This window comes from Narcine bancroftii, chromosome 8, assembly GCF_036971445.1.
Source record: "Narcine bancroftii isolate sNarBan1 chromosome 8, sNarBan1.hap1, whole genome shotgun sequence".
NCBI classification, from domain to species: Eukaryota; Metazoa; Chordata; class Chondrichthyes; order Torpediniformes; family Narcinidae; genus Narcine; species Narcine bancroftii.
In genome coordinates, this window is record NC_091476.1 from 20,899,157 (window position 1) to 20,915,290 (window position 16,134).

General features: G+C 40.1%; 2 protein-coding genes across 7 annotated transcripts in view; both read right to left on the reverse strand.

Moving 5' to 3' along the window:
* ogt.1 (O-linked N-acetylglucosamine (GlcNAc) transferase, tandem duplicate 1) overlaps positions 1–5,261 on the reverse strand; it is a 61,383-nt gene extending 56,122 nt beyond the window's left edge. The window contains exon 1 of one of the 2 annotated variants that reach the window (XM_069893083.1): positions 4,953–5,261. In XM_069893083.1, coding sequence (XP_069749184.1) covers positions 4,953–4,989 — 37 coding nt within the window. In that variant the 5' untranslated portion in view covers positions 4,990–5,261. The remainder of the gene's footprint in view (positions 1–4,952) is intronic. The other variant, XM_069893084.1, reaches the window with a different exon arrangement.
* A 3,584-nt stretch (positions 5,262–8,845) lies between these two features.
* taf1 (TAF1 RNA polymerase II, TATA box binding protein (TBP)-associated factor) overlaps positions 8,846–16,134 on the reverse strand; it is a 107,720-nt gene continuing 100,431 nt past the window's right edge. For all 5 annotated transcript variants that reach the window (XM_069893081.1, XM_069893079.1, XM_069893082.1 and 2 more), the window contains one exon: positions 8,846–13,072. In XM_069893081.1, the coding sequence (XP_069749182.1) occupies positions 12,850–13,072 (223 nt within the window). In that variant the 3' untranslated portion in view covers positions 8,846–12,849. The remainder of the gene's footprint in view (positions 13,073–16,134) is intronic.

Below are 16,134 nucleotides of genomic sequence, written 5' to 3' on the forward strand. Positions count from 1 at the left end.
AGACCGGGACTCTTCCCCCCCCAACCGAGGAAGGAGATTAACATATCATGTGCCTCAGATTTGAGACAGCTTGCTTTAAGAATTAAAACCCTTTTAACTGTCTTCAAACTATTTCATTGGTTCCTCTCCAAAATTTGTTCATGTGTTGCAGCAGGTTATTATCTATATAATGGGCAATTGACACCTCTGGGCTTAGTTGATTGGGTATTAATTGTGGGTTAATGCCAGATTCTGGTATGTGCTTTGTCACATGTCCCATTTAAATGCAAAATGCTTTTGTCAGTATATGCATGTGTGCGTAATACAAAAATATTTTTACACAATTTATTATTTTTTACGTGCTCTATACTTGAAAATATGATAATACTTTGGCCTAAAAAAAGCAGCATAAAGGTGACAGGAGGATATTCAGGTAGTCTTCAAGAGGTAAACAACAAAGAAGCAGTGAACTCACCAGAACAGATCAAGTGTGTGTGTGTGTTTGTGGTATACAAGTAGTCCTCAACTTACGACCTACACAAGTTACATCCACATAGACATACACCAACATACAAAAAAAACTGTACATATGCTGAGATTTTTCATTAAACATTCATTTGTTGATGTTTTTTTTAAATTGCTTTAACACTTCATTAAGACATATAAATCTGACATACGACCAATCCAAGTTATGACCAATCCTTCAGTCCTAATTATTATTGTAAATTGAGGACTACCTGTAGCATTAAACCATAATCACTGCCAAATCACACTGAGACCTTTTTAAAAAAAAGCATTTTTTCAAAATTAAAATTCATGGAATTTTGGTATATCAATCATAATTCATCTGACCAGCCAAATAATATTTAAAATTTTTTTAGGGCAAAATATCTAAAATTAACATTAACTTGATATTACTATTATCACAAAACCCCAAGAGAATGCATGTAATATAGTAAAACCAGTAATGCAAAATTCAAGCAACCAGCAAAACCATCAAAGAAAATAAATATTAGAGTGAATAAACATAAATTAAAACTTAAAATAAAAGTTTAGAATTGTAAAAGTAAATGTTTCCTGAAGTAACTCAATAATTTTCTATAGTTCATCTTTCAGGTAACTCCATGGAAGGGGAAGACCCTGCAGATGTAGGCTTTTAAATGTTTTAAAGTTTATATATTCAGTTTGTTTAGTGCAAGTACGGTATAGTATTTTTATCTTTTAAACTGTTTCTTCTTAAAAGAGGTAAATTAGGTTTTGTAAAAGTGAGTCAAGCAACCAAAAATAAGCTTATCCAGCATCAACCAATTCCATCAGTTTTACTATACTTTGTTAAAAGGAAAATTCCACACTTAGCCAAGTCTCCAATGGCCAGATTACTTGGGGACAAAAATAAATCCTTAACTTCTGAAGACATACAGGAGACCACAAATGCTGAAATCTGAAGCCGAACATTCTCTGCTAGAAGAACACATCAGGTCAAACAACAACAGTGGGAGGGAAAAAAAATAAATGCTGCTTCAGGGATGAAAGCTCATAACCTGAAAGGTTGATCCTTTTTGATCTCCCATTGACATTGCTCAGCCTGCTGAGTTCCTCCAACAGTGCATTTACCATCAGTTCTGAGTCCATTTCGCCCTTGAACTAAATTGTTTATTGTCATGCATACTGAGACATTGAAAAGCTTTACTGTGTGTGGTATTTAGGCAAGTCAAGCCATAACAACAGATGGTTTTTCTTTGGCTTGGCTTCGCGGACGAAGATTTATGGAAGGGTAATGTCCACATCAGCTGCAGGCTCGTTTGTGGCTGACAAGTCCGATGCGGGACAGGCAGACACGGTTGTAGCGGTTGCAAGGGAAAATTGGTTGGTTGGGGTTGGGTTTTTCCTCCTTTGTCTTTTGTCAGTGAGGTGGGCTCTGCGGTCTTCTTCAAAGGAGATTGCTGCCCGCCGAACTGTGAGGCGCCAAGATGCACGGTTTGAGGCAATATCAGCCCACTGGCGGTGGTCAATGTGGCAGTCCTTGTACCTCTTCTTTGGTGCACCTCTGTCTCGGTGGCCAGTGGAGAGCTCGCCATTTAACACGATCTTGGGAAGGCGATGGTCCTCCATTCTGGAGACGTGACCTACCCAGCGCAGTTGAATCTTCAGCAGCGTGGATTCGATGCTATCGGCCTCTGCCATCTCGAGTACTTCGATATTGGTGATGAAATCGCTCCAATGAATGTTGAGGATGGAGCGGAGACAACGCTGGTGGAAGCGTTCTAGGAGCCGTAGGTGATGCCAGTATAGGACCCATGATTCGGAGCCGAACAGGAGTGTGGGTATGACAACGGCTCTGTATACGCTAATCTTTGTGAGGTTTTTCAGTTGGTTGTTTTTCCAGACTCTTTTGTGTAGTCTTCCAAAGGCGCTATTTGCCTTGGCGAGTCTGTTGTCTATCTCGTTGTCGATCCTTGCATCCGATGAAATGGTGCAGCCGAGATAGGTAAACTGGTTGACCGTTTTGAGTTTTGTGCGCCTGATGGAGATGTGGGGGGGGGGCTGGTAGTCATGGTGGGAAGCTGGCTGATGGAGGACCTCAGTTTTCTTCAGGCTGACTTCCAGGCCAAACATTTTGGCAGTTTCCGCAAAGCAGGACGTCAAGCGCTGAAGAGCTGGCACTGAATGGGCAACTAAAGCAAAGAGTAGTTCACGGACAAGTTGCTCTTGTGTCTTGGTGTGAGCTTGCAGGCGCCTCAGATTGAAGAGATTGCCATCCGTGCGATCCAAATAATATAATACCACAAGATTTGTAACAATAGATTGAACATTGCCACGCATAGCTTTATAAAGACAAAGGGCATGGTATACAGAAAAATACAGAAACAGTGCAGGGCATCATCCACGACATGGATCCATTCCAGTTTGCCTATCATAAAAACAGGTCTATGGGAGATGCCATCTCTCTGGCTCTACCAAGAGCACCGGAACACCTGGACAGCAATCGACTACACTTTGACATTTAAAACTGATCAGCAAACTTCCAAGAGCTGGGAGTTAACACCCACTGTGTAAATGGATCATGGAATTCCTCAACTCCAGACCACAATCAGTGAAGATTGGTAAGAACTTTTCCTCCACAATTTCCATTAGTACCAGAGCATCACAGGACTGTGTTCTTAAGCACCTTGCTCTAATCACTTTACACCTACAACTGTGTCGCTCAGTATGACAATAACATCATCCACAAATTTGCCAACAATACCGTGGTAATAGGTTGTGTAAAGGTAGGGGATGAGCGCAACAGACAGGATAGAGAATGAAAACTTGCTGAATGGTGCACCAACAGTAACCTTGCACTCAATGTCACCAAATCTAAGGAGCTGATTGTTGACCAGGAAAGGAAAGCTAGAAGTATATAATCCAGCAATCATTGGAGGAGTCAGAGGTGGAGACGGTGAGCAAATTTAAGTTCTTACGAATCACCAACTCAGGATTTTTCCTGGACCAAACACACGAATATCATCGTGAAGAAAGCACATCGGCACCTCTACTTCCCAGGAGTTCGCAGAGGTTTGGAACGACACCAGAAACCCTGGCAAATTTCTACAGAGGTGTGGTGGAAAGTGTGCTGACCAGCTGCATCACAGTCTGGTATGGGCATCCCAATACCTTTGAGCACATAGCCCTCCAAAAGGCAGTTGGCACAGCCCAGGACATCACAGACAAAACCTTCCCCACTACTGAGTAGATGTACAGGGAACGTTGCTGGTAGAGGGCAGCAGCAATCATCAAAGACCACAACACCCAGAAGACACTCTGTTCTCGCAGCTGCCATCAAGAGGCATAGATGTCACAAGACTCACACCACCAGGTTTAGAAACAACTAGGACCCTTCTACCATCAGACTGCTCAACCAAAATGAGCTTGTAAGTCGTTTGTGTCGTTGCTAAAACTTGCATCCCCCCGCCCCCTCCATTTACCACCAACATTTATTGCATCAACACTCAATTATTCCAATATCAAAGACAACATATTTAAAAGAAAAACTGGCAATCCCATCCCTTTCTAACGTTTATACACCAAAGTATAAATGGTGTACTCTGGGAGTTGCAGTACAAATTTTATCTGGGGGGGGGTTCTCAGGTTTCAGAACACACTATCTCTGAACAACATCCCGCACAGACTTTGAACATTTTTATGGCAGAGATAGATCTTGATAAACGTCAAGATGAAAGATTACTGGAGGGGGTAGAGAGTGACAGGATTGCTGATGAAATTAAAATCAGATCAAACAACATTACTGAATTTACAGCACGCTCCAAGAGCCGAGCGATCCATACGAACTCATAACTTGTGCATAGAGGCCATACCATCCAACAGCAGCAACATCCAAAGTTCCCACATTAGCCTTTACAGGGCAAGGGTTAGGGTTAGGGTTTCTTCCCTTCCCAGTCCAAAAATACTTAAAACAGCTTCTTCAGAGTACCACATCAATTCCCTTTATTTTATCCCCATCTATTGGAATGGAGATCGGAAATGCTTACGGTATGTAAAAACTCCTCCAGTAAAAGACCGTATTTTCCAAAACACATCAACAAATATAATTACACTGTTCTGGGCTGTGCATCTCTACAGTTTTATGGGACCTCGCCTTGTTCACCAGCTGGCCCATTAGATTTTGTATCATTTACGTACTAACACGCTTGGAAATGAAGGAACCCAGAACTTTTTCCAGGTAGTTTCCACACATGCAGACACATCACGTTAGTTTCAATCTCGAGGGCGATTCCTTGCACGACTCTCCCCTTCCCCCCCCCCCCCTCCCATCCCCACCTTCAAGGTTAGTACAACTTCTCCACCATTGAAAGGACCTGCTGATTTGAAGCTTCTCCCGATTATTTCACCACATTCAGAAAGTGCACTCGGGGAGGGGAGGGGAGGGGGAAGAAACTTTATATCGTTCAAACGAGGCCGACGGACTTTCTCACCTGTGCTGTCGGCCACCCCGCCGACCGACGTCGCCATGTTCTCGCTCGGGCTCTCTCCCCCTCACCCTGCCGCTGCCACTCCGCCGATGACTTCCTGTCCCGAACCCAGGATCCGCCCGAGGCCCAAACCCCAGATACTAGAGATGATCGCTGTCCTCCCGACACTCCGCTATGCGAAGCCCATAGCCGGTTTTCGGCCACTTTCCCCTACACGCGGCGCACCGGCCAGATGCTGCCTGCCATTGCCGTGCACGCGCCGCGCTCTTCGTCCACCCTCACTTCGCGCAGAGATGGCGGCCGCAATGAGAACTTTCCGTCCGGACTACTTTCGCAGAAAAGAGGCCACCCAAAATAACAGCCTCGTCTCCTTCGTGCCGTTGAAGAATTTACATTCACTATTGAGCATTCACACGATGCAATTCTTCCTCCCCGAACCCTGTCAATTTATTTCAAATTTCATAAAATGTTCGCGGAAGGGCCAAATATTGAAACGTCACGCCACCCACTCACGCCTTCACTCGACCGTGTACCTCCGCGGCAGCAATGCGACGTGGTGGGAATCGCATGCGCAATGAAAGGCGATTGTGTGTTTTCCGTGGAAAGGTCCAGAACATCTGCGTGAATCGTCCGGTGCTGCGGCGGTCGCCATGTTGTGACGAAGGCTGCTGACTCTGGCCTAGTTTAGGAGAGACAGGATAACGGAAAATTATCGCGACCTGATTTTATAGATAAAGGCACTTGTGATTTTAGAATAAATTGTTTCAAAAATGAATGAATGCAGCAAGAGAGGCATGTAGTCAAGCTCGGCTTGTCGCCCAACATGGCCTACTTGTACCCAACTCCAAAGTTTGCTTGCCCGACTTACGATTTTTCGCAGTTACGATGATATAAAGGAAAACAATATGCATTCAGTAGACTCCGTACTTGAAATTTTGAATTTTGATCTGTTCCTGCACATGTAAATACTCTCTCACCATGCTGGGCTTTGGCAGCAAGCTGCAGCATCCATTCAACGACACGTGCAGTCTCAAGCAATCACGCAAATGAGTGTAAACAATGTTGAAAACAGGGTTCTTCTAAAAATTTTGTTTTGGCATCCCATCATGTCTACTAAAGCACCCATGTGCGTCTCCTGCTTCTGGTTAGAAGAAAAAGAGAAAAACTATTACTCTGGCGACAAAACTCAAGATACTTGCTCAGCATGAAGGCGGCAAGCCGGTAATGGCTATAGTACGAGTTAGGACTTTTGCAATCGATGATCTCAACGATCTTAAAGGATAAGAATTGAATCAGTGATGCAGTGAAATCGTTAGCATCGGTGAATTCCACCGTCATCATAAACAAAAGAGCTGGGCCAATTCATGTTATGGAAAGATTACTTATCACATGGATGAAATATCAAATACAAACGTGGATACCACTTAGCCTACTGATGATAAGGCAAGAAGTCTTTTCAATACGCTTAAAAAGTGTGCTGATGATCCTACGTACGTGCATACGTTTACAGCAAGTCATTGGTGCTTCCATCGCTCCAAAAGGCGTAAAGAATTAAATAACGTGAAGGTTAGCAGTGAGGAATTTGTGAACACTTTCAAAGGCTTGAACAAAGATTCTGCTTGAAATAAATAGCAAGATATTAGTGCATTGGAAACAGCTAGAATTGGAAATGGATGAAGCTTGCTGGTATTGAGGCTGAAGAACTTTCCAATGAGGAGTTGATTGAACTGAAGGAAGTAAGAAATAAAGAAACTGAAGCAGAAGAATCAGAAGTTATATCTGAGGCACCAATAAAGTTCATACCAAAGAGACTGGCTGAAGCCCTTCCTCTATCAAAAGTGGCATATGGATGTTAGAAGAAATGGAAGTCAATTATGAGAGATTTACAAGAGCCGACAGACAGATATCGGATGCTCTTGCTTGCAAAAGAGAAATTTGGAATGAAAAGAAGAAACAAACTGTTCAGTCCAAAATTGATATCCTCCTGAAGAAGACTATGCCTGTAAAACCATCAACAAGTGTCGATGTCCCGGTGCATTCTACAAGCTGTTCTTGAGAATCATCAAAAGAAATTGATGACCCTGTTGCTTTAACATCTGGCAATTAATTTTAGTTTAATGCTTCATAAATTCTTCAGGCTCAGTGTGCTTTAGGCTGTGTGTGTTAATAGTGAGCACCCATACAACGTAACACTTTATCAATGAGCAGCCCCACCAAAACCAGGTACTGTATTATTTTTTCAATTTATCATTTTTCCACTTACAATGGGTTTGTCAGAACGTAATCCCATCATAGGTAGAGGAGCATCTGTATCTACTTTCCGTCTCACCCTACTCCTCACTTTTATCTTTCATCATCTCCTACCATCTCCATGGTCTCTCCCTCAACCTGCCTGATTCTCCAACTCTGCTCCCCATCCCCGAGGTCTTCTTGCATCACTAGTATACATCTCTCTTAATGAACTCAATATCTCCCCTGTTAACTTTAGATTACTGACTCAAAACGTTGACTGGCCATTTCCCTCCACGAGCATTTTCAGGCCCACCAAATTCCTCCAACTTTAGTGTCAAGCAAAGACCTGGAATTAAGAGCTCTAAAAATCTGAAAAGTTCCCCAGTATAATAGAAGAACAAATATTTAGCTTACAACCACTGAACCCTATCCTGACGTATTGCAAATATTTCTTGAATGATACCATGTTAGGCAAAGATGGATCAAAGCAGACTATTTAACATATTTGAACTCAAAACAGAAAATTCTACACTCAGCTGGTCAGGCAGCAACTGTGGAAAGAGAAATACGAGGAACCTTCTGGTTAACAGAGAGAAGCTGGAGGCACATGAAGACTGATTTTTTTTTTAAATGGCAGTGCTGTTGTTGATGCAGATCTGGGAAAACCAGGTTCTACAACTTAGTTGTTGTCAACAACTCCATAATAGCCTGTAGAAGGGTCCACAATGTTTTTTCCACCTTAGAGAACCTACAAAGATCTGTGGCCAAGATGGCAACACCCATGCTTGGCAGACCATGAGCACTACAGACTAGTAATGGGCACCAGAGTGAAAAAGCACCATCCCACTGAGGGGAAAGGCCTGGGAATGGATTCTACAGGGAAGGAGAACTTGGCATCAGACCAGTGAAGCCGAAAGACTCATACCAGGCAGTGGGTTGATGAGAACTCTGTGTCGGAATATACATTAATGAGGGTGCCAAAGGCGAAAAGGGCTGAAAGGGCCTCAGGTCGAATTAATACACTGCTCGGCCTCAGGTGTAAATAGCTTCAGAATCATGTTTGGGTTCATTGCTGGAACAAACAGGAGGCCACATAGCTACAAAGATTATGGAGGTGAATCCACGGCCACTCTGTGTCTCTGAAGGGACTCTTTTACTTTTTCCCTAGTTGATGTAGTGCCTTTGTGTCCCTTTATAGCAAACAAAAGTTCACAAATTTTGTGTATTAAGTACATGACACAGGAATCTTGTATCCAGACCCAAAAGGTCAATCAACCATTCCTATTCATAAGATGCTGCTCGTCCATTGAGTCACTCCAGTTTTTCTTTGTTCATTCAAGATTCTGACTTCTGCAGTTTTCGTATTTCACCTTCCAGTTAATCTGCAAAGAATGATGCCTCTGTGAACAGATCTGACTCTTTGGTATTATCTTACATGCAAAGTTCTTCACACAGAGGGTGGTGGTTGAACATCTGGAACAAGCTACTGGTGGAGGCAAATACAATTAAAACATTTGAAAGGCATTGGGACGAGTACTTAAGAAAGGTGCTGATCTAAACATTTGGAAATTATTGACTTGAAATTCAACATTTAAATACTCACCATGGCATGCAGATTTTTTTTCAGCACAGTTAATATTAGTCAATAATCCTTCAATTCAAGATAAAGTTAGAAAAATCAGTTTTATTATGCAGAGAACAAGAGTAGAACAGAAAAACAACAAAAGTCGCAACAGATCCAGATGTAAAGTAGTAACAACATATGAACACAAAATATACTCTGGAGCAGATGTAAATATTTAACGAATAATATCTTCAGATAAATCTTGAGTGACAATAATACTGTCGTATAAAAACTCGAATAGCTGATTCTCTGAAATTGCTGAATTCCATGTTCCCAGAAACTATAATGTATCCTGGTCAGCTATATCTTGAGCTTCTTCAGAATGGAGTATAAAAATGGGAATTAAAAATTATGGTGACAGGGTTTTGGAAGCTTGGTCACATGTGGACAGTCTGGATTTTCTTAAGGATTCAACCTAGGCCTCTACCTTAGTGTCTTAGAAGCATCGGACACAGCCACCTTCCATAGATTCTATCACTAAAATCCACCTTTCGTATTTTGTTATTGGAATTGTTTGTTTTCAGTTTCTTCCTATCATTCGCAAATTCACCACAGAAAGTACAGTATCTTGTCTGGATGCATCACATCTTGGTAGAACTGCTGTGCCCAAGATTGCAAGGAACTGCAAAGAGTTGTAAACACAATTCAGGCCATCACACAAACCAACCTCACTTCCACTATCCATACCTTCTCCATTCTTGCAAAAGCTGCTATCATATTAAAGCATCCACCTCAATCATATTTTCTTCTCCTTGCTTTGTAGGGCAGAAGATACACATGCTTAAAAACACAAATCTCCAGATTCAAGGGCATTTTCTTTCCTGCTATGATTAGACTCATAAATGGATCTATCACTCACAAATGTTGCTCTTGCACTATTTCCCTATATACTGCAGTTTTTGTATTATTCTCTATACCCTGCACTATTTGACAATGTAACACGACTCCCTACACCAGTGTATTTATTTATTAATGAGCTACCTGCTACACAAGTGGACTTACCTGAACGCATGCAAAACAATGCCTTTTACTGTATCTCAGTATACGTGATAATAAACAGTTCAATGTATGAATTGGTTTCCAACAGTTAAGGACTGAAAAGATATTCATGTACCTCTGCATCACTGTATGTTTATATACATCACAGTATAACTTGCTAATAATTGGATTACCTGAAGGCAAAGAGCCATTGTTCAGCTAATTATTTGATCCCAAACTGAGTTGTCCCTTTCCCATTGTAATTCACTTCTTTCTCTGCCCTGGATAATAAATTTTCTGACCTCTTACACTTGCTATTGACAATTCTAAAGCTCTTTCATATGTACTCAAAACCTTTTCAGTTATTCCAAATCTCCCCTTCTTATTCTGTCTCGCATCATCATTCTCGACTTTGCAAAACTGCAAACTAATGTACAAGCAACCAAATATTAACTTATTTATGATTTATCTCATCCCAAATGGCCCCAATTAATCATTTTTCTCACTTCATTTTCAGTTGAATGTTACAGCATGGTAATGGACCTCAACCATTCAAATACACCAACTAACCTACAAACCCTGTACGTTTTTGGAGGGTGGGAAGAAACTGGAGCACCCTGGGGAAACCCCAAGAGAATGTACAAAGTCCTTACAGTCAGTGCTGGATTCTAATCCAGTTCAGTGTACAGTGATTGGCAATAACTCATTCAATGTTTCATATCATCAATACACTGAACATTTTCCAAAACTGGACTAGCAACATTGTTCAGCTTCGTACTTTTGGTTGAATGCCTTAACATCCAAAGGTCACAAGACTGCAGATGCTGCAATCTATAGCAAAGTTGTTTCTTTGTCCTTCTAATTTTTTTTTCCTTGCACTCACCCCCATTGTCTTGGTCTCCGCCCAATTCCTCTGAATCTGATCTTTATTAGTTGCACAAGATTTAACAGGTAACATTTTTCCTCATTACCTTAAGCCTCTAACACAAAAGAAAATGGAAGTAAAAACAATAAACAAATTCAAGAGGATAGACACCTTCACTGTTTTTGATTACCCTACTGCATTTTTAAAACTATATCCTGCATAAATTAGTTTAAAAACTAGTGTGATGACACTGCTGGAAAAACAGATGTATATTCACTTGGTTTAGAAAAGTTAAATATTTAAATCAATTATCTATCTACTAAAAAAAAGCAAAATTTGTGTCCAACAATGACTGAGGTTTAATTTAGAAACTTAAAAATTCTTCCCCCAAATAAAAATGATCTGTATCGAGAGAATTAATTGTTGAGATTATGATGGGCAGCATAGTAGGCGTCGTGGTTAGTGTAAGGCCATTGCAGTGCCAGCAATCAGGACCAAGTTCAAATCCCATGTTCTCCCTGTATCTGTGTGGAACAGGGGCTCCGGTTTCCTCCCACCGTTCAAAACGTACCGGGGGTTTTAGGTTAATTGGGTGTAATTAAGCAGCATGGGCTCGTAGGTTGAAATGACCTGTTACCGTGCTGTATGTCTAGATTTTAAAATGTATATGTTACTTGTTTCTGAAAGACAAATTCAAACCAAAATTTAAAAAAAATGCAAGTATAACTTTACATGAGATGTTAACTCACAGGTTCCATTTGAGTAAAAGTACATTTCTCCAAATGCTGACATTTCAATGGAAAACTGCATTTCAAACAGTAGTTTAAGTTGGTTATTTACAATGGAGGATTTTACAAAATTGCAACAAGTACAGCATAAAATGCAACCAGCAGTTAATATTTTTGTTTGACCATAAATGATGTACAGTACTTTTTAAAAAAAACTGAAGGCATGAACTCTTTTGTCCTGCAAAACAACCAAGTGGGCAGATGCTCACAGGTCTTACACTACAATAGTTCTCAAAGTCAAGCAAGTTCTTAGAAAGAAGCCACAGAGATTTCGGTTGGCTCATTGACTTATGATTAAGAACTGGAATTCCAAGTTTAAAATATTGAATCAGCCAAACAATACATTGATGAAAGATAATGGTGTCAACCACTTGTTAAGGTTTAGTATTGCAGAGGTAATACTTTTATTAGATCACTTGGGTACAATCATGATAAATATAAATCAAAGTTAAAAAACACATTTGTACAGGAATTATCAACATATTTCCAAACACATATCCTCAGATAACCAGTTAGAGAATGGTTGTCAAAATTTTCACTGTATGGGTATATTTTCACAACTTAAAAATTATAAATGATCTTGAGTCTTTTTACTTCATTACCAACAGTTCTTTGTATTTTGAATCTGTGAGGGACAGTTAAGAGTTTTATTTTTGCATCTCGCAGATTTTCCATTTTCATTTGTTTTCCATTTTCTCCTTGGCTGCACCCTTGAATTAAATAACAAAGGGAGACAAGTATCCAACATTTGCATGAGCTTGGAGTCTTAATCCATCCACAGGTTCACCAGATAAATGTGCAGTATGCTGTTCACCCTGGAATTCAGCTTATTTTTAGTTGTTCATGTTTTCAATATTGTAGAAACAGCAAATAAAAATGAACTAAATAAAAACAGATATTAAAAACAAATACAACTGCATGGAGGATCACCATAACAGGATCATCATTTCCTAGTTACAAATAATATTTCCTGCTAGAGTAATAGGATTCTTTTTAGTTTTTAAATCTGTTGAATGCAGCCTTTCAAAGCACTAATATTGAAGTCTATAATACATATATATTCTATGATACATATTCACTGACAGGGAAGATTCTTTTGGGCTACCTCATGAACATTGAATAAAAATTCCACACACTTTTTACATACAATCTTTGTACAGGTACCGGGAATCACCTTACAGATAAGGTTTAATGCGTTTTGGGAGAACAATTTCTTAATCAACTTTGTATTTCTTCACAATTTTACAAAATATTCTGATCCATAGTCAAACTTTATTGTAGGAATATAGCAAATAATTGCTCACATATTCTCAAGAGATGTCAAATTGATTTTCATCACTAAATTCTCCATTTTAATATTGACACTAGAGTTGATACGTCTTACTTTGGCCAATAGGTCGTAAAATGAAATGATTAAGTCTCTATATCTGAGTCCACATCACTGTCCCCTCCAATGGAATGAAATTCTTCACTATCCTCCTCATCTTCACTCAGTTGAACCTCATTAAGAACACTTGGCCCATGCCTCTGTTCATCGTCGTCATCCTCTTCCGACAATTCATAATCACATCCTCCACTGCTAAAGGTTGTATCACGAGTATTTGACTTCATTTCAGTTTCTTCATAGCTCTCGTAGCTGGAGGGAATAAAAAAGTGGCATATTCAATTTTAGGGTAAAAATTATTTGAATACACCAGGAAGCCACAAAAGTAAAGTTGGAGTAAAGTATAATGGGTATTCTTTTGAAGATGTAATTTAAGTTTACTTGGAGATGCAATAATTTAAAAAAATACGATAATGAGTTTATTGTCACATACATTGTACAAAGTACACGAGCACTAAAATTCTTTCATGCTTCAGCCAAACAAGTAATTTATAAAGACAATCTACAATAGTAAACTAATTGAATTAAATTAAAAGAGATAATAATTATAAAAGGTAATAAATATTCACAGTTATCCTATTGCAAAACAATGACCTACAGTACTGCAGAGTCTTTTTGTGCTCTCAGAGCAGTCTATGATTAGTGTACCAAGTTTAAGTCTGATCACTATTGGAAAGGAACTGTTTTTGAACCTATAAGTGCTGCTTTTCAGGTTTCTGTACCTTCTACCTGAAGGTAGCAGTTAAAAGAGATTATAAACCAGATGATGAGGGCCCTTCTTGAGGCAATGCCTCACACTGATACCTGCAGTGGATGGGAGGTCAGAGCCTTTGATGGACCTGGCTATGTCTGCTTCTTTATGCAGCTTTCTGCATTCTTGGGCATTTTAATTACCAAACCAGGCTGTAATTCAGCCAGACAGTATACTTTCCAAAGTGCACTTGTAGAAGTTTGATAGAGTATCCAATAACATGCCAAATCTCCTAATATTCTTTAGAAAGTCGAGGCTTTGGTGTGCCTTCTTCACTGTTGCCTTATGTGTTGGCTCCAGAAGAGGTCTAGATAGACACCCAGAAACTAGAAGGAAGTAAACCTCTTCACCTCCATGCCATTAATGCAGACAAGTGTGTGGTCCTCAGCCTCCCCTTCTTAAAATCAACAATAAACTCCAAAGCCTTGGTGACGTTGAGAGCAAGATTGTTGACTCAGCAGCGTCCAACCAGATTTTCAATCTCTATCCTATATTCTGACATCCTTTCCAATTATTCATACCAGCAAGAGTGGTGCCATCACAAAATTCATAAATTGGGTTGAGCAGACCTTAGAAAGACAGTCATGAGTGGAAAGGATTAGAGCAGGGGATAAAGCACACACCTTTCAAGTAACCCGATATTGATGGTCACCAAGGAAGAGATGTTACTGATCTGTACTGATGGAGTGTGCTGATAATGTTAAGGATCCAGTTGCAGAAGAATGAATTAGTCCCTGATCCCTTAGTTTGAACGTAGATTTTGATGGTATGATAGTTTTGAATGCTGAGTTGTCGTCAATGCAAAACAGTCTGATGTAAGTGTACTTCAGGTTCAGGGAATATAACAGTGTGAAGAGCCAGTGAGGTGGCATCTACCTTTAACCTGTTGCAAATTGAAATAGATCCAGGTTGTTCCTGAGACAGGAGTCGATTTGTTCCATTAAAGAACTTTATCACAGCAGACACACGTGTCGTTGGTTGACAGCCATTGACCTTGCTCTTATTAGGTAATGGAATAATGGATATTCTTTTGAAGCAGGTGGGGACAACAGACCATAGCAGCTAGAGATTGAAAATGTCTACAAAAATTCCAGCCATTTGGTTCACAAAGGTTTTAAGGGCACATCCAGGTACACTATCTGGCTAAACGCTTTCTGAAGATTCACCCTTCTAAAGGTTCTTTTCATGTCAGCTTGTTAAAATTGGAGCACAGAGATGCAGGGAACTCTGGAGGTTCATGAGGATACATTTATAGGATGTGATGACATGCAAGCCCTGCCACAGCTTCCAAGCATCCATCTGAGTCTGCAGCTTAGACCAGAATTATCTGTTTATGTTGGTTGAGGTTGTACCTGGTCTTTATGCACATTTCTGAAACGCCTGATCTGAACATCACCTATCTGGTCTTCCAATAGTTATCAGATCTCTTGGTTCATCCATGACTTCTGTTTTCTACACACCTAGATAGTCTTAACAGGGACACACTCGTCAACGCATCTCTTGCTAAAATAGGTAAACAACGGCATATTCATTCAGATTCGCTGCAGAGTCCTTGAACGTGGCCTAGTCTATCGATTCCAAAAAGTTACAAAGCTACTCTTCTGCCTCACCAGACCATCTCTACTAGTACTATGCTCTCCCATTTCTGCCAATAGCCAGGAAGGAGAAGCACAGCAAGAAAACCGACTTTACAAAGAGTGGGGATGTAATGAAGCAGTAGGTATCCTTGATGATAATGCAGTAGTGGTTACAAGTGTTCATTTCCTAAGTGTGGAAGGAGATATGCTGGTGTAATTTGTTAATACATTTTTTAAGCTGGCCTGATTGAAGTCCATAGCAATGACTGAGAAGACATGATTCTCAATATCATCCATTTTCAACCTTTTACACCTATTCACCTCCACCTCCACCCACACTGGACTCTTCAAAGCTTATGGGAAATGTGAAGCAGTTAAGTTTTGGTTTCTTTTGTACTTCTCTCCAACTAACTATATTAAAACACAAAAATTATTGATGTAATATTGGGGAAAGAAAACAAGGCTTTTACTTAAATATGCAGTGCCCCCCAGATAAGCAGTAGGAAGGAACCCTTTGAGAATAGCTGATATATATATTAGTTCATCGCAGCATTTTAATGCTCCAGTGTGTGATGGACCCAGAGGACCCCAAAACCCAGCAGCAATAGAAATTCACCAATACAAATGGTTAATTAACCAAAAATGTACATATAAGTTCAGAAAAGTTCTTTGATTCACAGTCCAATCTCACTTCTCACTCCTCCAGGTTCATCGGTTTTGGGCAAATCTTATACTGTGTATAGAATTTAACATTTATGAATCTTCAACAGGCTTTGGTGCTTGAAGGGTAAATTGTTACTGCCCAGGAAGATTCTTGTTGGTTTTCAGTGAGATTTGTTGCTTGTTGGACACACACAAACTGATTCCTTCCAATCAGCTACTTCAGTGACTTGGTGAAGAAACTTGCACCATCAGGGTTTTCCAGATGATAACCTTTCTTTCAGGTCACCACAGAGTTCTTTTTCTGTTTCCCTTATCTCAGGCAA